Raw genomic sequence first — 27661 nt, forward strand, 5'->3', positions numbered from 1 at the left:
TGGGCCTTGGTTTCTTTATACTGCAGGCAGCCCTGCCCAGGAACCATCACGAACAACCTCTCTTTAACAGCATCCCCTTAAGAGAACATACCACACCTATAATTTAAAATGGACAGTTCTTTAATATCCTGCTCTCTCTCACAGTTCTAAGTTCCAGAAAAAGGGTCATGATCCCTTGTGTCCCACCTTTGCATCCACGGCCCCTGTCAGTGCCTGGCACACTCTCAGTGCTCGTTTTAATATTTGTCGAATGAATGAATGAATGATGTGGTAGAAAGAAAAAGATTTGGGAGCAGGGCAGACCTGGTTTTGTATTGTGATTGGTGACTTACTAGCTGAGTGACCCTGGGTTAGGCGTGGCTTCAGCATAATCGTCCGTAAAATGGGAATAACAGAAACAACCTTACCAAGTTGTTTTGAGGATTGAATGTGAAAAGATCACACACGCGCACACACCAACCATGGCCCGATGTCTAGTGTATAGTGCATATGAGATAAACATGGCTATTTACTTCTCTAGAGCCTAGCATAGGGAATAGAGTATGCTGTGCCCTGCTTAGGAGAAAAAGGTAAATCTGAATATATATAAGTTTCTCTCTCTGTAGGGAGACTCCAGTTTCTTGAGCCAGACGCACATCCCTCAGCCTTCCTGCTGGCTCAGCACTGGGCAAGCACCAGGATCTCTGAGTGAGCCTTTGAGTGGGCTTCTCTGTCCCAGGGCAGCCAGGTGGCAAAGGGTTTTCCCAAATCCCCTGGCCTGCTGGCAATCCCACCATCTTCTCCCCCAACCTTCCTTTATTTACCCTTTGCTGCTTTTTCTAGAACACCGGGCACCAGTGTCTACCTGGAGGTATAATAGGCAGACTCAGATCACTGCCCGGGCGCAGAACAGAATGAGATACGATGGGATAAGAGGCAGCCTGGAGTGAGTTGGGGGCACCTGGAAACCTGGGTCCTCGCCGTAGCCTTGACCCGGTCCATACTCACCATGTGATCTCGGGCAAGCCGCCGCCTCTGTCAGCTCCCTGCCCTCATCCCCAAGGCGCTCAGCCCCCTGATGCCATACACGATGGCAGTAAGGAACCTGGGGCTTCATGTCTCAGCTCTGCTGCTTACCAGCTGCAAGATTCAGACAAGTCAGGGACCATCTCCACAAAGTGGACATTGGGATCCAAATGGGCTTATTTGGGGGATTTAACGACACAGTGTCTCCAAAGTGCCTGGCAGATTTGTGCACAAGGAGTGAAGATTTGTTTGTCTGGGGACCCACAGGCCAGCCCTTATTTTTACTTAGTGTAAGTTTCTCCCTCGGAGGAAGCTCAAGTTTCCTGAGTCAGATCCACATCCATCAGCCTTCCTGCTGCCTCAGCACTTGGCAAGCACCGAAATCTCTTGCAGCAAAGACATGATCCCCACAGGGTGTGAGCGACACCAGCTCGCATGCAATTATTTTAATGCGTGGCCCAGGACCTTCTCGCGCCCGGGTTGGTGTATTTTCGGGGGGAAGAATCTTCCCTCTCCTTCCCTCTCGCATCCTTCAAAAGGCACAGGAAGAGAACGTACCCTACACGCTCCTCCTTTCCCTGAAATGCAAGCGACGCCAGGTGGCCTCCTCCCCGGGAGGGTCTGCTGGCAGGAGCGGGGCAGGAGGGTGGCAGGATGCTGGTAGGCAGGCTGCTGCCCCCGTCTTTGAGGAGAGAAGAGAACCCTCAGAATTCAGGGCCACCCTGGCCTGCAGGCACTGGGCTAGGCTTTTGTTTCAGCCTCTTAACTACTTTCTGGAGTTGGGATTGCTGGTTCCCACCTTGCACATGAAGAAACCAAGGCCGTAGGGCATAAGACCAGGTGCCCAAGGACACACACAGCTAATGAAGAGCATAGCTGAGATTCACAGCCAGGCTGGCCTGCCGTCCCCGGTGCCTGCTCTGCCATTACACCACGTTCCCTGTGCCAGGAGAGAGGGACTTGGTCTTGCCGAACAGTATTTACCCAGCCAGCTGCAAGGGCTGTGGCTGCCATACACCTGGGGGACCCTGAGAGAGAGGGCCTTCCAGATCTCTCCAAATGGTGGTGGCCCTGTTCAGGCACCTGTAAAGGAAGGAGCCAGGAAGAGACCGAGCTCCGGACACCCCGTTCCCTTCCTCTGTCTCACTGTCAGCTGTGCTGGTCCCCCATCATGGGAGGCGAGCAGGGCAAAGGTGAAAGCTAGTTTATGTCTTCCATAATGTGACAAGGCATGAACAGGGAAGTTTTTAAAAACCTGGCTTCTCCTGTTCTCCCCATGCAGACAGAAGAACAGGGGCTTTGGAATCAGGTTTATTCAAACTTAGGTTTGAATCCCGGTTGCCACGTTTACTAACTTTGTGGTCTTGGGCAAGTCATTTCTCCAGTTTCTTCATGTCTAAAATTGCATTCCTTGTTCAGGTCACTGTGAGGATTAAAAGACCATGACTGTAATGCTGACGGTGAGGGCCCCTCCCTTCCCCCACACCCTGCCCCAGACAGCTCCCCTGCCAAGGACATGAGCTCTCCCTGCTGGCTCATCTTTTGGCCCTCCCACCCCACCACTCGTGTCTTGTCCATTACAGTCAAAGCGTCTCTCAAACCCAGAGTTAGTAATCTCCCCCTCCGTAAAATCCCCAGTGCCACAGCTGAGCTCTGAGCATGACCTGCGTGGAGCCAGGCTCTCCCTGCGCCCCGCTCCCCTCCGCAGCATCCTCTCCCACCCACCCCACCCAGCACCTGTGCTCCGGGTGCAGCGCGTGACTTCACGTCTTCCCCAGGGCCTTCCCTCTGCCTGGACGGTGCCATCACCATCCCCTCTGTGCTGGCCCCCACCTCCCAGGAAACTGGTCCATTCTTCAAGCCCCTGTACATGCATCATCTCTAGAGCTACTGTTTTAAAGCTCGCGTTCCCCTTGACCCTCCCTCCACGATCACGTTCTATGCCCCGTTTGTGGACAGGTCTCTGGCCAGTCGCCAGCCAAGCAAGGGCGAGCACCATCCGCAGAGGTCACTGCCCCATCTCCCAGCGTGGTCCACCGGAAGCCCTTGCTAGCCAGCCTTTATGGAGCGCTCACCTTTTGCCAGACGTGACTTACGTGCTTTACATGTATTACCAAGTTTATTTTTCATGGCAGTTCTATGACACGGTGCACCCGTCAGTCCTGGCTGGAGGCAGAAACCATACCAATTATTCGAACAGAGAATTTAATCGCTAAAAAAGGCAACTAGACATAAAGTGTTGATTTGGTAATGAAAAAAGCAAAAATAGGAAATCGCAGGAGACAGTTACCCCCCCCCCCCGCCCCGGAGCTGAAGGAGCAGAGGGAGAGGTGGGAAACATTACCACTTGGGGCTGGCACTCAGACCTGGCCTGGGGGCAGCAGGAAGCTCCCTCTGAGTGTTGGAAAAGCTGCAAGACGATTCTAGCTGCTGCTCCAGGAAGAAAGTGCCGCGGCCGCCTCGAGAAAGTCGGGAGGGTAACTCTTGCAGGAACAGGAAGCAACAGGGGGGCCACCTTCCTTTTTCCTCCACCCAGACTCCCAGTCTTCCTCCTACGGCCCTGGCTGGTGGTATCGAACAGGAGGGGGCTGGCAAAGTAGAAGTAGGGTTAGCAGAGCCCAACCTCAGTGTCACCACGCAGGCTGGGAGCTGAGAGACAGAAGTTTACATGCTGACACAGGCAGGAGCTCTTGTTCCCCCCGTTTCACAGACAGGGAAACTGAGGCACAGAGACTAAGTCACTTGCCCAAGAGCGGAGGCAGGATTTGAACCCACGCCGTCTGGCCTCAGCGCCCTTCCTCTTCACCCTGCTACCGTAAACGGTGAATGAGTGAGCGAGCGAGCGAGTGAATGGACGAGCCCACAAACGATGCTCAGACCCAGGGGCCAGGAGAGTCTGCGTGCCAGCGCGAGGTCCTCCCCACCTGCCCGCCTCCTTGTCGCCCTGCCAGGTCATTCACTGGAACTCCCCCAAGAAGCTGCGGGTGAAGAACAAGCACGTGGAGTTTTTCCGCAACCTCTACCTGACCTTCCTGGAGTACGACGGCAACCTGCTAAGGAGAGAGCTCTTCGGCTGCCCCAGTGAGGCCGATGTCAACAGTGAAAATGTAAGTGGCTCGCGGGGCGCCCCCACCCCCATGCCAGGCTCGGCACACCCGAGATGGACAGGACGCTGCCCTTGTCCTGGGCGTTCCCTCTGGTGGGGGAGGCCGGTGACTCCGTATCTCCCCTCCATGCTCATCGCTGTGGGTGCAGAGGGGGACGCTCGGCTCGGACGGGGCCGGGGGGTCAGTCGGCAGTGCGTTTCCAAGCAGAGGAATGAGAAGGAGCCAGAGCACCCGTGAAACTGTAGCGAGGGTCTCTCTCCATAGCCGGGAGACTCCGAGGCCCTTGCGGACGTGGCCCCACACGGGAGAGCCAGCAGTCAGCACGGTCAGTGCGTGGGTGCCATCAGAGACTTGCGCAAGTACCTGGCTCCTGGAGGGTCAGCACAGGCGAAGAGAGTGTTAGGTACGCGGGCGCAGGCATAGCTACCACCTGCACCTTCCTGTTTCTTTGCTGCCTATCATTTCTTCCTGTGTTGTATCTCGTCTGATGAGTGTAGAAAGCTTCTTGCTCTCCCCAGTGGGAGTGGAGAGTGGGGACCCAGGGAGGTTCGGCGGCTGCTCACAGCCAGCAAGGAGCCAAGCTGAGAGTGACTTCAAGTTCTGGGGAGCAGGAAGTGGGGAAGACAGCACACCGTCATGGAAAGGTCAGGGCTTGGCGGGGCAGGCCGACCTGGGTTTGGCTTGAATCCCTTCCAGCTACCAAGTAGGTGACCTCGGGCAAGTTACCCAACCTCTCTGTGCTCCTGTTTCCTCAACCACCAAATGGAGATGCGAAAGGTAAAGGCGTGTTTTGAGACTAAGTCGAACTTGGATTTGAAGCACCTGGCTCCGCCTCTGCCGTATGTTAGACGCTCAATAAGTATTTCCTCCCTTTCCTTGACCCTCAGTATTAGACACAGCGAACATTTACTGAGGGCCTTTCCGTTCTGAGCACAGAGGACTCATAGGTACAAAAGGACACCGGTCCATGCCGTCGCGGTGCTAATATTCTCGTGGGGGAAACACAGCGGGTAACTATGAACCTTCAGGGAAAGCCATCAGCCAGTGGCTCCAGTGAGCAGCTGGGCTACTCCACTGGTTTGCAGGGTCGGCATGGTGGATGGGGAGCTTCTCCGAGGTGATGTTCCCTCGGAGTGCTGAATGACGGGAAAGAGCCGGCCATAGAAGAGCAGGGCATGAGGGAAATTCAAAATCAAAGCTGTAGGGGGCTCTCCCCTCACGCCTGTTAGGATGTCTGTTAGCAAAGAACAAAAGATAACAAATTGGTGACAGGTGGGGAAACTGGACCGCTGCCCTGCTGGTCGAGTGCGTGCTGCTGTGGCTGCAGTGCCGAGCAGGAGGCCGGCTCCCCCAGGAGTGGCCAACAGAACTGTCCTGTGACCCCACAGTCCCACTACTGGGATGTATCCCGAAGCACTGAGCCTGGGATCCCCAGGCAGTCGGTGCATTGCCACGGTCACTGCAGCATAATCTTGACAGCCGCAGGTGGAGACCCCCCCACCCATCCACTGATGAACGGATAAAATGTGCTCTGTGAGTCCAACATAATGTTGTCCAGCCTTAAAAAACAAGGAACCCTTACCCTCTGTGACAGCATGGTGGACCAGGGAGATGGTAGGCTGAGCTAGAGAAGACATCCCCAAAGGATAAATACTGCATGATGCCTTACGCCACATATAGAGCTAGACAACAGAATGCTGGTTACCAGGGGATGGGGAGAGGGGTTACGGGGAGCCCCTGTTCAGTGGGTGCAGTGTTAACCGCCCCAGAGATTTGCTGTTCGCTGCAGGCTTGTAGTTAACAGGGTATGGTGCACCGAAACATTTTAAGAGGGTAGGTCTCATGTTAAGTGTTCTGACCACACTCAACACACACACACACACACACACACACAACTAAGAAACTTTGGGTGGGCAGGGGGTGGGGGGCGATGGATATGTTTATTACCTTGATTGTGGTGAAAGTAATGTGACTGTAACGTACGTCCAAACTCACCAAATTGTTTTCATGATGTGTAATTTTTTATGTACCAGTTATACCTCAGGAAAGCTGGGGAGGGAGGTGGAAGAGCAGAGGAAGTACGTTCCAGGTAGGGGGGAGTAGCCAGTACAAAGGCCCTGGGGCAGGCCAGGGCCGATATGAGGACCTGAATGTTGGCCAGTGTGCCCTGGGGGTGGAGGGGAAGGAGGAGAACAGCAGAAGCTGAGCATCAGGAAGGCTGGAGGCAGGTGGGAAGGATGTTGTGAACCAGTGAGAGAGTCAGAATTCTGTTTTATTACTATTGTCGTTATTGTTTATATTATGTTGGACATCATGAGAATCCGTTTCGGCTCCCAGAGGCAGGGGAGGGTCTGTGGAAGGTCTGGAGGATACATTCATCTGGGCCTTTACCGGGATGACTGGTCCCAAGGTCACCCTGCCCTCCGGTATTTGGCTCCCAGGTCACAGTGGAGTCCCCTCGAGCTCTGGCCCATCCCCACATCACCCTCCATGCCTTTGCTGGTGTCTGTCCTTCTTTCCCACTGGCAGTGGAGGAAAGAATACCATTAAGCCCTTGAACTCTGGCTCAGATTCTAGGAAGCACTTAGAGGTTTTGACAAACACTGTGTTCTTCTGGTTTTTCCTTCCTGCTCAAATCAGTATTTGCCATCATCATCAATATCTGCGTGCCCATTCGGCACTTTTTCCCCCAAACACTAAATGAAAACCGTTCTCTTGCCTTTGTATTTTCCTGCATGGAAAAAAGCCTTGGCAGGATGAAGCCCTCAGTTAATCGTCCCCATCCGTGAGTCCCCCAAGTGCGCTGTTCAGCATCTCACAAGGTGGGACTCCCCTTAGACGTGACCCACCCGCTTCTCCGACCACCGGCTTGCCAGGTCATCAGGGTGGGGACGGCGTCAGTGGTCCTTCTCATAATCTGTGACTGCATTTATCTGCTCAACAGGCATGTGTGAATGCCAGCCACGTGCAGGGCGCTGGGGTTGAACTTAGAGGCTGACCCCGTCCCTATAGGGAAGTCGAGTGCCGCGTAACAAGTGTCAGAGATGCCAAGACAATGGTCTCCCTGGGTGCAGGAGAACGGAGAACGAGAGGGCGGCCGCTCTGAGGCTCTCCACAGCTGTTACCCGAACACTCTGCCCTTGACTGTACACTAGCCACACCCACCGCCTCTCTGTTCCTTCTGCATTCCAGGCTCAGTTCCAGGGCAGGGCCTTTGTGCTTGAACACCCTGCCCCCAGGCATCCACATGTCTCTGAAGCGTCCTCAGAAACTTGCCCCGCCCCTCACCTCCAGTAAAGCCGGAAGGCACTGCGATGTGCCCCGTTTTCTGTCATCAGAGCACCTGCTACTGTTCACAGTTAGTAGGTCCATGCAACTGTCTCCTGTTTCTTTTCCCAAATAGAAGACCCTTAGAGACTTTGCCTGTCCTGTTCACCCCCGGGGACTCCTTCCTCTAGCAGAGAAGCAAGCACATCATAAGCACTTAACAAATATATGTTGAACGAACTGAACAAATAAGAGAGACAAGGAAGTACCGGGTAAAGGGCAGAGCAGCTGGAAAGCAGGGAGCCCAAGGAGTACGTGCTGGTCGTTGGTGTCCTAGAGCACAGGCATGTCGGCAGTGACAAGAATGAAGCTGACCAGAGGGGCCTTGGCTGTGCTTAGTTTAGACTCCGACCTGTCCGGCAGTGAAGAGCCGCCAAAGGGCTTTAATCGTGGTCAGATTGACATTGGAGGGAAATGACTCCCTGAGTGGGACTTCACACAGTGAGAGGGACAGGTTAGAGGCAGGGAGGCCGGTTAGAACATTGCTACGCCCCAGGCGAAAAGATGACGTTGGGGCTCTGACTTAGGGCAGCAGCACCGGGGATGGCGAGAACAGGTGGGTTGCTTGGTGGGTGCTAAGAACAGGGGCAGGTGCAACGAGCCCTCGTAAATCAAGACGGCAGGCCCTGTACCCTCCTGCAGCCAAGTTCCTCGGCTGAGCCCACTCCCCGTGTGGCAGGGGCCAGGGCCAGAAGAGTGGCTGTAACATTGGGTCCCTGGAACCGCATCCCTGCAGGGAATTCCACCGCCTGGTCCTCGGCAGCATGTCAAGTGTTAGCAGCAAACAGAGCCAGCGGGAAAGGGGAAGATCTTGGATCTGGGCCCATGCTGGATGCTCCCTGCTCTGTGGGAGGAGGTCGTTAGAGCTTTGACAAGTGACAAGAGGGTGGCAGTCTCGAAGAAATGAAGTCAGGAATCTCTTAATGGGACTGTAGGTCCTGGAGGGGAGAGGCCTCCTGTGACAGTGTCTGCCAGGCATTTGGTCCTTCCAACAGTCACCAGCCACAGGGCTAGGGATCCGGAAGGAGCGTCGCAAATCGAAGCCTGCACTAGCGAGGGATGGAGACGAGGGGGGGTCGTTCTCCAGCATAAGAGGCACCGGACCAGGCCGGCACTTCAGTAGCACACGAGAAGGGCGTTTCACACACTAAGGGAGAAAGGCGCATCACAGAAGACTTCCTGGAGGAGGTGGGATTTGAAGGCCCAAAAAGGCAGAATGAGGGCATATAGAGCGTGGACCTCGTGGGAGGGAGGGAGCAGCAGGGGCAGCAGAGACCAGAGGTGAACAGGAACAGGGCACGTTCAGAGGAAGGCAGTGTGAGAACATAAACAGCTGCACAAGTTCATTATTGTTATTTCTTCACCAGGGGGGTGATGATGATGGTGATAAGACGGTGGGCTCACTTGTCATCGCAGCTCAATCATTCAGGAGACGCGTGGCTCAGAGAAGTCATGTGAGTGCTCTGAGCCTCGGTTCACCATCTGATAAATGGGGGACAGGGATGCCTTTGTCATAGTGTTTCATGGATACTTTATGTTAAATCACCAAAAATGGGACTCGGCACCAGGAGCACAGCGTTCGCTGAGATGCGTTTTTTTCACAGATCGCAGTGCCGAACCCATCTGATGTTGGGTCCAAATCGGTTGTTCTATGAGGGGTCTTCAGGTTTGATGAACATTTTTCCTAGGCAGGCCTGGCAGAGGGGGAGCCCGCAGCGTGGCTTAGAGCTCCGTCTGTAAAGCGTTGCTGGGCCGTCCGCTTCGCTCTGGGCCACACGATCCCAAGTGCATCTCCCACCAATTAAGAGACTCCGGGAAGGAAGGAGAGGCCACTGGGCTGACTTTGCTGCCAAAGAATATAAATGAATGAATTCAGGAAGCCAGTGTGAGGCTACGAGGGGAAGAGCGGGCCCCCGTTTTAGACTCTGTGTGTGGGGTTCTTGCTCTAGCACAAGACGATTCGGTTTGCAAGAGCTGGCTGCGTCCATGGTTTAGACTGACAGGAGCTGGTGTGACACAGAGCCTCTCCTGCCCCGTAACGTCCCTCCCTTTTCCTCAGGAACCCGGCCCCTCAAGGGTATGCAGGGAACCCTGGGGCTCCACAGAACACAGGCGGATAATCACGGATATTCTCCACCCCCAGTCCATGGCAAAAATCGTACAGCATCTCTTAACAGGCTTGCATCTGGCCTCTGCTGGAATCCTCCCAAAGGCAGGGAGCTCATCACTTACAACAGCTTACTCCGCTGTTGGGGAAAGCTCCAGATGCTAACCCGTTCTTCCTCATGGTGAGTGTAGTCTTCCCTTCTCTAAGGAATCCATTGGTCTGAGTCCTGTCCTCTAGAGCAGTAAAAATTAGGTTACCCCCCTTCGTGTCCCCAGCAGCCTGGCTGATAGGGTGGCATGTTTCCATACATTGGTTATTCAGAAACCTGCATCTCTCCCTAAGCACTGTATTTATAAAACGATGCCGTATCATCAAGAGTGCCTTGTTCCACCTGAGGGAGTTTTCCAGCTCGAGGAATCTCACCTTGCAAAACGCAGAGCTGTTGGCATGTGTACGTTTTAATCAATTTGGATGGGACTCTGGTAAAGGACTTATGCTTCCCTTGGTAGCCTAAGTATACAAAACTCAGTTTACAATTTTCAGTGAGTAAGATGGCACTTTCTAGGCCAAGGGGGCAGGAATTGGCCAGGGGAAGGAGGATGCTGTTTATCCTGGCAGGAAATGGCCTGGGACTGTCCTGCTTATTCTGCGGAGCTCTTTCTGACAGCTGTCGCTTTCAGTTTCATCGGCTTCAGAAACAGCCCTTTCTGGGCTCCCCTCCCCATTCCTCCTTCGTCTGGCAGCTGGAGAAAGAAAAACCAATGATATGGAAGTCAGAAAGACCCGGAGTGAAAGAATCGTGCATGGTCATGGTAGGAGTTCAGTTGCGAAACACAGCAAACATCCAAAACGTGCAAGAAAAGAAAAAAAACAACAAAAAACGATGCCAGCGAGTTTTGACCTGTATGTGGAATTGTAAGTCAGTGGACGGTGTCTGCAGACTTAGAGCTTCCTTAGCCCATGTCCACTGCAGACATCACTAATCAATGGTCCCACCCATTCCACCCGGGCTCAGTTCCCCACCCACCCCCCGCCCCAGCATCCTTGCCAAGACAGCCCTCCAGGAAACCCGTACCAGTCTCCGAGTGATGACACAGGAGACGCTGAAGCCTGTTGGGTCTGTCTCCCTGCGCTAGACGTTAGTCACTCTGGGTCTCCTAGAACGGAGACAGCTCTCTGTGTCGCTTCAAGACCTTCCTCTGCTTTTTTTAGCCTCTGCCAATTGGGGGTTTCCTGCAGGGAAAGAGAAAAGGAAGTACAACTTGAATCTTCACCCCGATCGAGGGAGGTAGGCTTTATGAGTCACATTTCACAGATAAGGAAACCAAAGCTCAGAAGGGATGAGTTACTTGCTCAAAGGCAAACAGCTCCCTAAACGGCGGGCCACGATTGGAAAGCAGGTCTGTGTCACTCAGAAGTGATGATCCGGGGCCTCGCTTCCCAAGTGGATGGAGCTCCATCTATCAAGTGAATATAATGAAAACGATGGGTTATTCAGCGATCATTCCAGTGGTTTCTACTTGTAACCATTTCCTACTCTTTCACAAACCCTGCAAGGTAGTTATTACCTCTGTTTCTAGAGGAGGTCATAGTGGCTCAGAGAAATGAAATCACGGGACGGGGTGGTGGCAGTGTTGGAACCTATATGAAGCTTGACCCACAGCTGAGTGGTCTTTCTGGAGGTATTTGCAACACTCCCTGGTCTACACCTGCAGTACCCACTGCCCTGTATCCCGGCACCCCTGTCTCCTGGGGCTCCTGACTTTGGGTCTGCAGAGCCCGCATCACTCCTCAATAGATTATATTGTTGACTTTTTTATCTTGTTGATTATGTCTCTCCCTACCAGAATGAAGCTCTGTGACTGCAGGGATTTTTATCTCATTCATCAGTGTATCTTCATCCCATAAAAGACAGCGTGGCACCCATTCTGTGCTCAGTGAATTTTGGTGAACACATGAACTATTATAAGTCCTTTTCTTGAAGCATCTGTGGAGTGCTGGAAAGATCCCCGTACTTGACATCAGAACACCTGACCCGAGCACTAGATCTAGGACTTCAGGCATAACTCTCCCCTCCCACAGTAGTCTCACCTGTCAAATGGTCAGGCTGTCATGAGGTCAACCCTCATGGGGTTAAGGGTTAAGGTGTGCGGAGTGCCGCCCTTCCGTAGGAGGCCTGGTTCCAAGCATTGGCCAGAAAGCTTGTCCTGACGCCTTCCCTTCCAGCTACTCTGAGACTCCCCCCTCACCTCTGGAAGGAGGGTTTCCAAACTCAGCTCCCTCATCCGACAAGGGTTTTGGGTGGCCTGCGCGGCCATGTTCCCTGATACCACGCCAACCCAGAAGATAAGACCACAGCGTCCCTGTGGCTCAATTAGAAGTTAAAAATAAGACATATATAAGCAGACTCTAGACACACTTCATGGCATCAGTCTGCATGGCCGTGCCAGGGAACAGATGGCTCTGTGGAAACAGCTGTATCCCGGAGAAACCTCAGAGAAAAGCAGAATGCATTACTGCTCTCACGTGCGAGCTGCGTGTCACCAGCTCTTTCATCACACGGTCGGCAGCGGAGCCCCCGGGTGGACAGCGCCAGACAGGGCCAGCCCCCATGGGCGTGTTAAGTTCTAGAAACCCGAAGGATCATAGCCTTTGCCTGCGAGGCCAGGGGTGAGGATAAAGGGAGGCACCACAAGGTCACGCTACTCTGGTGCGTCTGGGCTGCAGGCACAGCGTCATGGTCTGTCTGCTTTGTTCCTGGCCAGCTCCAGCTTGCACACATCCCTTCTTCACGCTCCTGGGCTCCGGTCGTAATTTGTCCACACGTGCCAGGTGCTCTCCCCTAGTTTTGCTTGCAGCCGCTCCCTGCCCTCTTCTTCCGGCAGACCCATCCTCCGCGAGCCGGCTCCTCGTGCAGCGTCTAAGAGGGCAGCTCTGGAACAAGACTGCCGCAGGTAAAATCTAAGGAATATGAAAGGTTGGGCCAATTATTTAGACTCTTTGTGCCTCAGTCTTCCCATCTGTAAAATGGGAATCACAACTAGTCGGCCCGACAGGCTCAGTGAGGATGGTCAGTGTGGCCTACAGCACCTGCCTCCCCACCCTCATTAAGTTTCACTGGTATTATGAACATGCAGTATTATGCTTGCCGACTTGCTTCTGTGTTTCCCCACCCAGACCAGATGAACAATTTAAATGTAGAAACTGGGGTTCATTCCCCAGTCCTAGCGCAGGGCTTGGCCTACAGTAAGGGCCTATTAATTGTGTGTCGTGTATGGATGAATATGGATACTGGGAGGGAGGAGACCAGGCCTTTTCCTCATTGTTTCCTCACAGCCTGAGTGCTGGAAAGACTCTCTCTGAACGTTCCCTGAAGAGACCTAAATCCATGCCTTTCCTGTCCCATGAGAGAAGGAAGGTGGCCCATGATTTGCTTTTCCTTAGTAAGTGTTTTGAGTTCCCGGAACCTCGTTGATTAATACGCACAGCAGGCAACCAGTGAGCTCGTAATCTTTCTCTGCCTGTCCGGCTGGTTTAACAAAGCTTACCTGCTTCCCGGAAAACCACAGGGAGGAGCCCTGAGGTGTAGGTCTCAGGAGACGTGTGTTAGAGCCCCAGCTTCTCTGGGCAAAGCAGCTGAGGGCACTAGGGCAGCCCTGCCTGTCTCATTCAGTACTGGGAAGAACAGATGAAGTCCTGGGTGTCAGGGCGCCAGAAAACCTGAAGGTAAACGTTGAAAGTATCAAGCAGGACTCTGGAGTGTTACCTCACCCACCAGGTACTTCCACCCGTGCTGTGGAGGCATCAGAAGGAGAGGCGTCACAAGAAGAAGTAGACTCCTTGCTTGGTCTGTTGTACTCTGTCTGCATCACTCACTGGCTAGAAGAGGCGAGTCGGTGTGTTGAAGTAACACAAGCAATTGTAAATTGGGCTCCGCATGCTGGAAGGGTATTACTCACCAAAGTCCAGATGGGTGTTTCTGTTTGGCAGGTGGCTTTTCTCCAGGTTCAGGGGCCCTGACTCCTTCCATCTTGTGGCTCTGCGCTCCACGGAGCCTAGGACACCTCTCCTGGATGCCCTTGCTCCGGCCGACAGAGAGGAGTGTGCGTGAGTCTGCCTCGGAAGTGGTGCCCATAGTAGTGAGAACCTGTCCACATTCCAATGACCAGACTTGGCCACGCAGGAAGGTTGCAATGCAGCCTGGCTGTGCGCCCAGGAAGAGAGGAGACCATGAATCTTGGTGTATGCAGAAGGTCCCTGCCACCATGGAGGGTACATGCATTCAGTCCCCTGTAGTCCTAGAACCATCTAGCATTAGACCTGGAAAGAGCCCCAGAGATTGATTAACAAGGCATTGTAGTGACTTGGTTATGTACAAGATCGCAGAGAAAATACATGTGGAGGTAATAGCTCAGCTCTGTTCGCTCATCATGTGACCTTGAACAGGTGGCTAGACTATCAGATGAGGAATGCTTTCATCTGTAAACAAGGCAGACCATTGTCGCTTAGCTGCAGAGTCAGTGTGAGTATTAACTGAGAAAGTGCCTGCAAAGCTCCCAGTATGTTCTCTGACCCTAGTGAGCACTCGATCCTTGAGAGCTCTTTTCTGAACCCCAAACTCTTTATCTTAGGAATCGGAGAAATGACTTGCTCAAGGTCAAAATGAACGTCAGGGGGATTAGGTCTCCGTTTCTGGTTATCCCCATAACCTCTCTCCGTAGTTTTTCCTGACTTTGGACAGAAGTCCATTAGGCTGGAGCCAGGGATGTACTTCCAGCCCCTCTGAATCCTCCGGCATGACCAGCCATCATCTCTGATGGCTCAGAGGTCAGTCCAGGCCACAGTCCTCAAGGATGGGAAGAAATAAATGCAAACTGCTTAAAGGGCCATTTTCCCTTGAGTCCAAATCTCCCTGTGCCTCAGCTGGCTGCCCAAAGAAGCAATTTAGCAAATGTGTTTTATCTCAGGAGAATCTGTCTTTTGTTTCTGTGACTGGCTTGTCAGGAGCCTACTACCCGCCCTGGCCACAGTATGGAGTGCGGTAGCGTTCAGGCCCTGTTAATGAAAGCCCTCCCTTCAGCTCAGCGTCTCTCTGGAGAAATCACCCATACCCTGGGTGGAAAGGAGGTAGTTTTTAAGCTGCTCCAGCCTTCCCTCTGAGATAACATCAGCCATGCAGTCAGCAATAAGAAATCCTCGATCAGAATTTGAAAAGGTACATAATGTAATCATAACATTGCTTGGGTTTTGTGCAGCACTTTACAGTTTACAAAGCACTTTTACACGCATTAGCTCCTTTGAGAAAATTGCAGGGAACTCGTTAAGGACAGAAAAGTATAAAGAAGCCAATAAAATTCATCTGTGAACCCAGCAGTCAGAGAAAAGCTTTGTTAGCATTGTAATACATTCCCTTTGGTCTCTTTTCTATGTGGCTTTTTGTTTGTTTGTCTCTCTGCTGTTTTGGGATCATACTGCATATGCATTTTTATGGCCTGCTTTTTCATGGAGCATTGTGTCTTCCACAGTCTCTTTGATCCTTGCATGTATCCCTTGGGAGAGGAGTCACTGCACTGCAAAGATGGCCCTGGTGTGAGGTCCCAAGACTGGATTCTCAGTCCGGATCTGCTTCTCCCTAGCCATGTAACTGGCAGATTACTGAAAGCTTCTGAGCCTCAGTTTTCTCCTTTGTAAAACAGAGGTGTGTGCTGAGGGATTGAATGAATAAAGCAGTCCACCTGAATGCATTTAGCACCACGGCACAGAGCAGGTGCTTGTCCGTATTAGTGGAGCAAAGGTATAAGCCGCCATGTTGAGAATGTTCATAATATTAAACTCAAGGAAGGCAGTCTGGTTGGTCCAGAGTTCCATAGATTCTGACATCGTATGTCAGACATCATAGTTGATGAGCCTGCCACAATAGCCAGTGTGGTTGGTAGACAACAGCATTCTCTCGACCCTACCCCTTAAGCACTGTGATGGCCACAGGTGACCTAGGGATGTGGATGCCACTGAACCATGTCATTGGTACCAGGAAGTTCAGAGAGGTTACTTATCTCCTCGGACTGCTGGTAGACCCTCCCAACCAGGTCAGGCCATGCTTTGGTAGTTCTGGGAGCACTTTCATTGGTCACTGTTCCTTTTTTAAAATGAGTACATCCAGTAGAGGCTAGATGTTCTAGGTGCAGGAAATTCAGAGATGAATGGGATACAGCTTCTGCCTGGAGGAACCCACTATATATGGGTGCTTTTCAGAAAATGGCTCCTGGAGCTATTTACCTTGGAATGTTATTTTCCCCTGACTCAAGGGTCTATGCCTGCGTATAGAGAGAGAAACCCCTATGCACACATGCATTTCTCATGCTCTGGCCACTAATTTCCTTTCTCACATGATGAGGATACCTTCTCTTCGAAGGCTCATCAAAGAAAGACCCCCCACACACACACACATCCACGCCCATCCTCACATGTTCCCACTCCTGTCCTCACTGAACCAGAAGCCATGCGCTCCTGTCAACACTCCTATTAACTCCTGTTAAAAACACCACACAAAGCAACCCCCACCCCGAAACAACCCTGCTTTTGCAAAAAGCTTTGCAGATGTTTATTCTCTAAAAAAGAATAATTGTGAGTGTTCTTTTGTAGTGTGGGTGAGAGAAGAGGAAGGTATGAGTTGGTTAAGTTTCCCATTGGGGGGTGACATTGTGGTTTCTAGGTATATTTGGGTTCCTCAAGGAGGAAGATATGGGGAGTGTCCCCAACACTCATGAGGCAGAAATGCTTCCAGGCTCAGCGAGCTCCTGCCTTCGCTGTCCTCGCCCTGCTGTCTCCTCCAGGTGGTGACTAAGGACAGAAAGCATCCACCCAGGTGTCTCCCCTTCCTAACTCTGATAACCACCATGGTAACAGACGACATCTGCTGTGTCTTTACTCCAAACACTATACTCTGCGTGTGCAGGATCTCTTGGAATCCTCCTACAACCCCCTGAAGTAGTTCCTATTATCATCCCCATTTTACACTTGAGGAAGGCGAAGCTCAGCAGAATTAAGCACCTCACCCACTCGCCCAAGACTGTATGGACAGGAGTGGGATAGAACCCGTCACCTCAGTCACGGTGCTGCATGTACTTCTTGACCTGAGGCCTAATGAGCATCTTTCCTGAAGAGGTAGCTCTGTAGTGGAAGGACACAGACCCAGGTTCGATCTCCCTGAGTGACCTCAAGATCTCAATAGGGCTTTTCAGCACATGCCTGACTGGAGGGCTCCAAGGAAAGGGATCACGTGTACCCAGCACCTTGGACAGAGCCGGGTGCGTGTCTGTGTGCTGTCCAACACATTTTCAGCCATCACAGACTCTTGAACTGCAAATATAGGAGATGATGGGCTAAAGAATGATCACCTTCTATGCATAACATTAGAGGATGCGAAAGGAAAATTAGAAAGACAGGCCTTCTAATGATGACAGTCTTTGTGTAGCAGATACTTATGCGTGCAGCACATGAATATTAAGCATCTGTCATGTCGTGGGCATGGTGCTAGGGGCAATGATAAAGTGTCACCGTGTCTCCAGGAAAGTTGCCCTTGGATAATTTCAGATCAAACTGACAAGTGCTTTAGCGGAGTTATGAATTGAGGGCTCTTGAGGCCCAGAGAAGTGGACCAGCTCTACCTGGCAGGGCTAGCAGAGGTCTCAGAGACAGACGAGGTGTCATCCAGCCTGAATCTTGAAAGGCAAATAGAAGGTCCCCTGGTGGAGAAGAGCAGGGGAGGGGAAGGAGGGCAGTAGAGAGGGAAGAACAGGTTCGGAGTTGCAGAGGGAAGGAGGGAAAGGCAGGTTTGGGAAGCAGAGGGATCACTGGTGCAAATACAGGGTACACGGAGGGCGATGGGTAAGAGAGAGAGGATATGATTGTCAGCAAGGATCTAGGTTTAATCCTGCAGTTCAGAAGGGGGCCCTTGGCTCCTAGAATATTAGATGGAATGAGAATTCCCATTTCCTGGCCTTACATGAGTCACGCTATTGGGCCTAATAGGAATCTTCAAATAGGCCAGGACTTCAAATCGAACTTCAAAAATGGAAGAGTCTCCTTGACTGCATCCTTGTTAAGAGTTAGAAATCTTATGATGGGTGAGAATATCTCCTCGATCATTGAATCTCCACTTATCCCCCCCAAGCGGCATTTGGAAGTAGGTGGGTGCATTTGGAGTTGTACGAGGCTGTCTGGAGAACTCTACAAGCATTTCGTGGGCTGGTGCCCAGGAGGCTAACTGTTCAGGGATACATGGGACAGGTCGCATAATGCAAAAACTCCCTGCACAAAATGCCAGTGACCCCCCCCATCAGTTATCTATGGCTCCAAACCTGTAAAACCTCAGTGGGGTACAGTGAGAAGTGTTTATCGAGGCAGCTGAGCTCAGCTGGGCTTGCCCCTACACCTGGGGCAACTGCAGAGCTTCTGCTCTACTACAGGTGTGTCTCATCCTTCAGCAGGCCACCCAGGCATTGTCTCGTGGTGATGGGGGAGGTGCGAGAAACATGCAGTTCTTCTCGAGGCCTAGTCTCGTTATGAGGGCAGTGTTCCTTCCCTATCATTTTATTAGCCAAAGTAAGTCACATGAAGAAGAGTAGAGATGTGGGAAGGGGTGAAGACTTGAAGGGATAAACACAGTCATGTGCCATCGCACACGTCTTAAGAAATAAGGCTATAGCTTAATCTATCAAGACAATGGTTTTAACTGAGACAGGGTCATACAGAAGTGAGTTAATAGAATTCTTGTTTACTACACTATCGGTTTGGAGATTTAAAATGTATGTGCACCTTCCTGGAAAACTGCTCTGTTACATTCAGCTGGGTTAGTAGCTCTAGCCATGTAAAGTGTAATCTGCGTTCAACTATCCGCCATGGTGTGATGGACTAGGCTGATGTCACAGAAAAAATACTAGAACCAGCCATGTGGCCTTCAGCAAATTCAATTGAAATACAGCTTGCATATAATAGATCCACCCATTCTAAGTGTAGAGTTTGTTGACTTCTCACAAATGTATACACCCACGTAACCATCCCTGTAACCATGACATAGAACATTTCCATCCCCCAAAAAACTTCTCTCCTGCTTCTTCCCAGTCCATCCACTCCGCCCCCACACGTCCACTGATCTAATTTCTATCCCTATTGAAGTTCTTTTACTTTTTCACTGCAAATCTTCATCTATGGAACAGGCCCAGTCACCCCTGCCCGGGAGGGTTCTGGTGGGCTTGTCATGACATGGTTGTGCGTTGGGCAGCTGTGCATACTCAGATCTGGATATTGTGCATCCGCATCTGCCCACGTCAGATGCTAAGTCTTTGGTTCCCTGTTGGCACGTCATCCAGCTCTTGCACTAGGTGGGGTAGGAAGGCAAGTAGAACTACGTAAAGAATTTCCATAGGCAGATTAAGGGATCAGGACTTGCTGAGAGTTAGAAACAAGAAAGAAGAGTGGATTCCAAGACTTGGATGAAATGAAAGGAACAGATTTTTAAATTTTGTCTGTGGGTTGGTTTAGTCTTTCTCGTCAATACCTGGTACAGAGATTGAAGTCTGTAGCTCTAGGTGGGAGAGAAGTTCATGCAAAATCACTGCTCCTTTTGGATTTTTGTACTTTCTTCCCTGTTATTTGGAATTGTTGTACTAGGTCACCTACCAAAGCATTTTGTTTGTTTTTAAGGAGTTTGTGGTTGCTTATATATTTGTCAGTGGTGACCACCATCATTCTCAGCTCAGAGAGGGCTTGTTTCTCAGATGATGAGGACAACTGCCCTTCATCATTGTCTTTTTGAAATTAAATTCCAGAGGAAACTGAAACCAGTGATCCTGTCCTCCCACATTTGACCCATCAGTAACCTCCAATGAGTAACCAACTCAGGTGAGGGCAGGCTCCTCATTCCTTGGGGCTTCCGTTCTTGGTCCCATACTCCCTTCTCCTACATTTCAGCTCCAGAAGCAGCTCTCCGAGCTCGATGAGGACGACCTGTGTTATGAGTTCCGGCGAGAGCGGTTCACCGTCCACCGAACCCACCTGTACTTCTTGCATTATGAGTATGAGCCGGCTTCGGACAACACAGACGTCACCCTGGTTGCTCAGCTCTCCATGGACAGGTAGGCAGATGGGCCCTGACCTCCCCGCAGTCCCACCCTACAGCTCTACACCCAGTGGAAGGGAGAAGGGAGAGATGGCCTGACAGACTTAGGCTCAGGTCACACTCCTCTCTAACACTGAAAACCGAGGGCTCTTGTCTTTTGGTGAGGGCAGTGGTTTTGAGAATAGAAGAAAAATCGATTCTAAAGAATAGAGCTCTATTCAGATTACCTCAAGGAAAAGGGGCATATTATAGGGAAACACATATTCTGGAACCACTCTCACTGCTAGAAAGCAATTGGTGTTTCTTTTCCTTAGTGCATTAATGCAACAAACACCCATCAAGCCTTTATCAGACACACTGATGTGATCCCCACCCTTATGTGGCTTGGTGCACTGATTTGTCAGCTTTGGCGGGTGACAAACTGAATCACCTGGGGAGCTCTTAAAACAAATTCACCTTCGAGCTCCATTGCAGACCAGTTAAGTAAGAAGATTTGGGTGGCGGAGACCTTGCATTGTTTTATGCTTGTGATGTGCAGCCAGGGTTAAGAACATGAGTATCGTGGTGTGAACTGCAAATAAATAGTTGAGTAAAATGGTTATAATTGTGATAAGTGCTTTGGAAGGAACTGAGACTGATAATAACAATGTCAAGAGAGAGACCTTCCTTAGGTGATATGGTCAGGGGAAATCTAAGGAGAGGACATTTCTGCAGAGACTAAAGGATGAAAGAAGGAGTCAGCAATGTGAGTTGCTGAAAAAAAATTTTTTTTTTCCAGGTGGATAAATAGCAAGTATAAAGGCCCTGTGGTGGGAGGAGGCTCACACATTCCAAAATGTGGGGGTGGGGGATTGGGATAGGCTGGTGATGGGTATTAAGGAGGGCATGTATTGCATGGTGCACTGGGTGTTATACGCAAGTAATGAATCATGGAACTTTGCATCGGGAACTGGGGATGTACTGTATGGTGACTAACATAATATAATAAAAAATTATTATAAAAAATGTGGTAGAAGAGCAGTGGCTGAGCGTAGCAGGGACGTGGCATGAGATTAAGATTATAGAACATTAGAAACTCACCAAAACATTTGGGTTAATCTCAGTGTGGTGAGAAGTTATTGAAGACATTTACACAAAGTTATATGATTCAGTTTATGTTTTTGAAAGCACCTCTCACTGTCAGGGGCTGCCTGGATTCAAAGCCCCGAGGTCACTCACTCAAGGCTGTACTTTTCCATACCTGGTGTCCTGTGTGTCTCCCTCCCACCTCGACTGACCGGCTTTCTCTTCGATTACACATGGCCCACAGTGGCTCCCTACCTCCGGTTTCCTTCCTACCGTTCCCAGTCACCTCCCACAATTAGGGAATCTGATTGGCTCATTCTATCTTTGAGTCACCTTGGAGATGCCTGTCCAGCTATGGCTGTGACTCTATGGGACTGTTTCCAGGATTAAATAGCGTTAATGCCTGTAGCGTGCTGAGAGCAGTGCCTGGCACACTTGTTAGGTGTTCAGTAAATGTGGCTTGTTATTAGTGGGGGTGACCGAAGCCTGGGCAAACCCGTGGAGGAGCAAGCACTTGAACACGAAGAGGTGCACATGCCGAAAGTAGTCTAGAGTTAGGAGGAGTGAGTGGAACCTTGCATCCGGAGACATCCAGGAATGAGTCATGTGGAGCGTGGCTGATGGGAGCGAATTCCTTGCGTTCAGAGTCCCACCGTGCATTGCAGGTGCTCGTTCGTGAAATTCGGTGGCTCCATTGACTGGGGTTTTTTTGGAGGTTCATAGGCCCCAGGACTCCTGTGCAGAAACACAGAGAACTTGCTGAGCATATCAGGTAGCAGGTAAGATGAGCTGGGACAAAGGGGAAAAGCACAGAACTGCTCACCCCAGCTCCATCCTGACCTGCGGTGTGACCTCAAGCAAAGTCTTTCCCCTCCTGTGGCCTCGGGTTCCGAATCTCCAACATGTGTGTGACCACTCGGCAAATATCGTGTAAGCGTCTATGACTGTGGTGTGCCAGGCTCTTGTGAAGCCGGGGGTATTTATAAGAAAACCCTGTTTTTGCCTTCAAGGAGTATATAGCATCTTCACGACTCAGTGTATTAGTTATCTACTGTTGTAGAACCAATCACCAGCAGTTTAAATAACATCTAGTATCTTGCAGTTTGGGGGTTCAGGAGTCTGGATGGGTGCTAGCAGGGTCCTCTGCTCAGCTCCCAGGACTACCATCAAGGTGTTGGCTGGGGCTGTGATCTCATGGGAGTCAGGGTCCACCGCTAAGCTCATATAGCTTTTGGCAGAATTCAGTTTTAGGACCAAGGTCCCCGTTTCCTTGCTGGCTGTTGCCTGGGGTCCTTCTGAGCAACAGGAGGCCACCCTTAGGTCTTAGCCATGTGGTCCTCTGACAGCCTGGCGGCTTACTTCTTCAAACCCAGCAGGAGACTCTCTGTGGTCTCTTCCATCACGTAACCCATAGGAGTGGCATTCCATCCCATTCCCCGATTCGGCTCACATTCAAGGGAGGGAGTTGTGCAGGTGTGTATGCCACGGGGCAGGAGTTGTGGGGCCAGCTTAGAATTCAGCCTGCCACAGACAGGTAGTAGGTGCTTACTCTAGAGAGGTGCTGTGGGAGGAGCCCCCAGCGCGGCTGAGGGGCACAGAAAGGAAGAGACAGGAAGTGGATTGGAGGGGAGATGTTGCCTGCATTGAGTTGGAGGCCGAGTAGACGGCTGGTAGAAAGCACACAGGGAGAGAAGGGGAGCATGCAGCATATTCAGGGAACAGAGAGGCCCCCAGGCCCGCTGGGAACACACAGGCTCTAGTGTGGTTAGAGCTTAAGGCGTGGGTAAGGAAGAGGGGAGCAGATAGGATCACAGAGGGCATTGGGGAAACCAGGGCAGGTGGCCCCCCGCTGGCTCATACTCATCAGTGAGGCTCCATAAGGAACTGAGCTAGACCAGAGCCCCGGAGTCACCCCTGAACTGCTGTGTCCCTTTGGCTTCTCACCCAGCCTTCGGTTTGGGGGCTCAGCACTTGAGCGAATGACCTGGCCGTAACAGACCTCTCTTCCCATTTCTCTTCCCTTCTCCCCTATGCCATTACAAATGAAAATAAAATCCAATCCTTGAGATTCATGCTGAATGATGGTTGAGATTAGTCTTCTGTTCTCCGGGCAACACAAATGCCACTCAGGCCCCTCAGATGGGTTACCTGAAGCTCAGAGACTGTAATCTGCCCAGGTGAGTGAGTTCCAGATAATCCCAGGTTCTCACCTCTTAGAGCATCCCTGGTTTTCCTTGGTCCTGTTCATGCCTCCTATTCATACGGTCCATTTATCAACAAAATATGCTGAATCAAGATGAGTAGCCAGTGGGTACCGCCAAACTCAGGAGAAAATGAAAGAGACAAATCAGACATACTTTCTAAGCAGAATCAAGTGCCCTGACCTTGAATAATTTGGTCCCTGGAGTCAGGCATTGTGGGGTCTTGGTGACTTTGCCACTTCTTGGCTTTGACCCTTGGACAAATCAGCTCTCCAAGCCTTGGTTTCCTCATCTGTAATCTGGGAATGACAATGACAGTAGCTCCCCTGCAAGGTTGTTGTCATGACCAGATGAGACCGTGCATAGCCAGGACTTGGCCCCAAGATACAGTCAGAGGCTCCCCATCATTTGATAGCCCCATTGGCTAAAATCTTCATATTTGTGGTACCGCACAAAAGGCCACCAGACTCAGACGAAGGGCTCTGGGTTCCAATCCTGCTGGCTCCTTTGCTCCTCTGCTAGAGATCTCGGGCAAGTCACTAACACCTTCGGTTATCTTTCTCCTTCTATAAAGAGAGTTAAAAAATACTCGCCTCCTCGGGTCCTGATTAGGATTAAATGAGAGACTGTGAAAGCCCCTGGCATATATTTGCATTCAGTGAATATTTACAGATCTGAGATCCCTGACCACAGCCTCTGCACATGGTCCGTATTTAGGAGAGGTGAAGTAGGAAAACAAAAAGAGAAACATCTGGGTTCAAAGTCCAGCTTTACCAGTACTAGCTGTGTGAACTTGGGCAAATTACTCAGGCTTTTTGAGTCTCATCCAACTTATCTGTGAATTGGCAACGATACTGTCAAGGTCACAGATTGGCGTCTGGGTTTTATAAAATAAGGGGCTCTGACATGCCCAGTGAGTAGTAGGTCTACAACAAATACCCATTTCCCTTCCCGTAGCGTTTTTTACGTCTGTGCTAGCTATGGAATTCACCATCTGGAATGTACAGGCAATTAGAAAGGTTTTTAAATTATTAACATCCCAAATCCATCCTTCTGTATACAGTTGCCATCAGTAAAAGGATACAGGCAAAACAGAGCCCCTCCTTCTAGTGCCAGCTAGAAGCAGCATCCCGGGCGGCTGGGGCTGCAGGACCCCGGCAGGACCTTCCCTCCCAGCCCGCTTAAAAGAAAAGCCCGGCCCCTCTCCCATCTCCTGCAGACGCTAACCGCAGAGGCCTTCCCTTCAAAGCGTACGCGTCCCTTGGTGTGGCAGGCACACGATCCCCCCTGACACGTTGCGACAAGTATTGCCATCCTGACAAGACCCCAGAGAGCCCAAGGACTTCCACAGCCTAACGAGAGCGGCTTAGCAGGACATGATAAAAACAGAGCAGTACCACAAGCCGATGGAGACAGTAGGAATTCTCCTTCTGCTCCGTTCTACACATCCAGTTATGATGCAGCAGGCTGACTGGTGCCTGTTGGATTGATTTTTAATTGAAGAAACATTTCGGGTGTGTTTGTAAACCTTTGAGTCAGAAGTAGGCCCTACGTGAGTGCCACAATGAATTAGGGGCGCCAGCATGCGGGCTCCCATGCCCAGCTCCCTCTAGAATTCTGTTCAGAAAGAATGAACGTCGCCGGCTACAGCTTGCAGCCAGCTCCTCTCCGGGCAGCGCGAGACTGCCCTCCATCCCAGCAGCAGGTGAGAATGACCCGTAGGGACGGAGGGGGCCGGCCAGGAGGGCTCCCGGTCACAGCAGCCTTGCCACCTGGCCAGGAGAGGCTTGCTCTTCTGGGTTCCTTTGACAAAGTTACCGAAGTACTAAGTGCAGCTCTGGGGACTCACGTGGCTGATGGGTCTTCTCTGTTTCCTGCGCGTGGAGGAAAGAGAACGGCAGGTGAGGTAAAGGAGCCCATGCTTTAGATCACCCAGAAGCTTGTTAGAAATACAAATTCTCGGTGCCACCCAGACCTAGCCAACGGGAACCTCTAGAGCGGGGCTCGGGAATCTGGGTTGTGGCGCCCTTGAGCACGCTTCAGTTTGAAAAGCACCGTTCTAGAGAGTGAGAGGTAACTCCCTTCTCCATGTAACAGCCAGAGTGATCTTCTAAAAATATACAGAGCTTCCTTGACTTATGGTGGATGGGGTTATAGCCCAATAAACCCATCATAAGCTGAAAATATCGTAAGTCAAAAATACATTTAATACACCTAACCAACCAAGCAGCCTCGCTTAGCCTCACCAACCTTGAACGTGCTCAGAACACTTACAGTGCCCTACAGCTGGGCAAAATCATCGTAGCACAAAGCCTATTTTATAATAAAATGTTGACAGTCTCGTGCAATTTATGGAATACCGTACAGAGAGCGAGAAACGGAAGGGCTGTCTGGGTGCAGAGTAATTGTCTGCATATCAGTTGTTGACCCCCGTGATCACAGGGATGACCGGGAGTCACGACGGCCCCTGCCCAGCATCATGAGAGAGCGGCCCTCCTGCATATGGATAGCCTGGGGGAGAAAATGCAAATTCAAAACTCAAAGCACAGTGTCTACTGAATGCATATGACTTTCGCACCATCGTAAATTTGAAAAATTGTTAAATCAACCCATCATGAGCTGGGGACCGTCTGTATATCAGATGATTTCTCGTTGCGTTTAGAACAGTACTGCAGCTGCCGCCGTGGCCTTCCGGGCCCCGTGTGACCTGGCACCTGCCCGCTCCCCAGCATCTCCTGTCCTTCTGCCCCTCACTCACCCATCTGCCCTCTCTTCCTGCTTGAACAGGCTACACTCAGTTACCCCCAAGGGCCGCTCCCTCGCCTGGGGAGGCTTCTTGCCCAGACTTGCTCAGGGCTGGGGTCCTTCTCCTTACCCAAGTCTCAAGTTCACATCCGCAGCAGGCCAGCCCTCAGGGTTACTCCATCCTGTTTCCTGTTCCACTCGCCTCTTTAGCCCTTTGCTCCCTCGGAGTCTGTCTTGGTTGGTTCTGTGTCTTCTCCCTCCACCAGAAAGATGCTCCTGAAGCTTAGGGATCTTGTCTTTCTCGTTCGCCCCGGGGCCCAGCACGTACACCTGCACGCTGTAGAGACGTAATAAAAATCTGCTGGGCGGGTAAATCTGCTGGGCGGGTGCTTGTTCGAACGGCAGAAGTAGAACCGAAGGAGGACCTCGCAGCTGCCGTATCCTGAGTACCTGCTGCGGGTCACACATTGTGCGGCGCACTTCAGAGAAGCATCGTCAGGAGGCTTGTCGGTAGGGGCAAGCCCCCCACCCACAGGAGCACTGTTGAACGCCTCTGCCGTGTCCTGTGTGAAGCCAGTCACGTGGCCATCCCAGAATCAGCGTGGGGAGTATCACCAGAGGCTGTGGATTGAGAGAGGGGAATGATTTGTAGCCATTTTGTGATCCGCGCTAAGCACGTGTAGAAATGGAAGCCCAAAGAACCGTCATCTCTTGCTCATCACCGACACAGCTCAGAGTCCAAACCCAATTCTGTGTGACCCCAGAGTCCACCGTTGCACATCCATACCGTGCAACCTGCCTTGTAGGGAGGGAGCTCCCCATTCCCGCAGAAGCCGGCTGGTCTTCTAGAATTCCTTCCAACCCTGTCTTGTAGTGTCTGACTTGGCTGCTCCCTGCAGGCTCCTTTGTCCCTAGGCAGCGCACGAGGCTTCCTGTCTCAGCAGGACTCCCTGGGGTAGCCCTGGCCTCTATCCAGACCTTCCCGACATCTCTCTGGCCTTTCTTGAGCCTTTGCCCTTCTCTTGGCAGCGTGAGGTGATAGTGGGTCCTCCGGGGACGCGGAGAAGAGCGTGGGACCCAGAGTCAGGACCGTGGGTTCTAGCGCTCCCTCACCCAGTGCTCTTCAGCAAGCTGTGCCTCGCTTCGAGGCTGAACTTTGATTTCGTCATCAAGATGGCATCGTCAGACCGAGAAAACCTCTACGGTTCTTTCCAAACTGAAAATTCTGTAGTTTGGAATTAACCTTTGTCTCTTGAAACACTCTCTCTTGTCCCCAGTCCTTGCTGTACCACATACTTTATCATCCAGTGTTAGAGACCAAAGAGCAACTCGGCACAGAAGTCGTGTGGACATGAGCTGCACAGGACGACCTTAGGGTGCAGGTGTGGGGAGACACAACCAGGCAAAGGGTCAAGAGAACGGCAGGTCTTTGAGGCAGACCCCCAGAGAGACCGAGGAGGAGGAGGGAGGAATGCACAGAAGTGACCCCAAGGGAAGAACACATTTGTGTCTGGGGAAACGGGCAGAGGAGAGAAGATCGTTGGGGACATTTACCCCAGCCGGCCCCGCAGTCCACACGGAGTACCGGTCTGGGTTCTGGGCGCTGGGGTCAGACAAGATCAGGGTGTCAATCCAGCTCCTCCACTGTGCAGCTATGTGACTTGAAAGAAGTCACTTCACCTCCTCGAGCTTCCTTCCCTGTAACAGAGTGCTGGGAAGCTCAACTTCACGGAGTCAGGGTGCACGTTAAAAGCAGTAACACTGGCAATGCAGCCAGCGCGCTCGAAACAGCAGAGAAAGGTAGAGATTCATTGTATCGCCATCACATTTCATAGGTTGTCATCATTATGATAAACCTCAGGCTGTCGCTGTTGTTCAGGTCCTGGCAGGAAGCTCGGTTTTGAGGGAAGAGAGAGAGGTCGGAAAGCTTGGGCTGGTGGCAGACAGGCAGGAGTGGCTGGGTCATCCTTCCTCTTCGTTCGCA

The 27661-nt window shown here is 51.5% G+C and overlaps 1 protein-coding gene across 2 annotated transcripts in view; it reads left to right on the forward strand.

The window, feature by feature from the left end:
• Positions 1-27661, forward strand: part of LARGE1 (LARGE xylosyl- and glucuronyltransferase 1) — a 513664-nt gene that overhangs the window by 456444 nt on the left and 29559 nt on the right. For both annotated transcript variants that reach the window (XM_045779979.2, XM_045779980.2), the window contains exons 10-11: positions 3957-4112; positions 19519-19682. In XM_045779979.2, coding sequence (XP_045635935.1) covers positions 3957-4112; positions 19519-19682 — 320 coding nt within the window. The remainder of the gene's footprint in view (positions 1-3956; positions 4113-19518; positions 19683-27661) is intronic.

This window comes from Ursus americanus, chromosome 17 (genome assembly GCF_024610735.1).
Source record: "Ursus americanus isolate L20-20 chromosome 17, mUrsAme1.1.p, whole genome shotgun sequence".
Classification (NCBI taxonomy): domain Eukaryota; kingdom Metazoa; phylum Chordata; class Mammalia; order Carnivora; family Ursidae; genus Ursus; species Ursus americanus.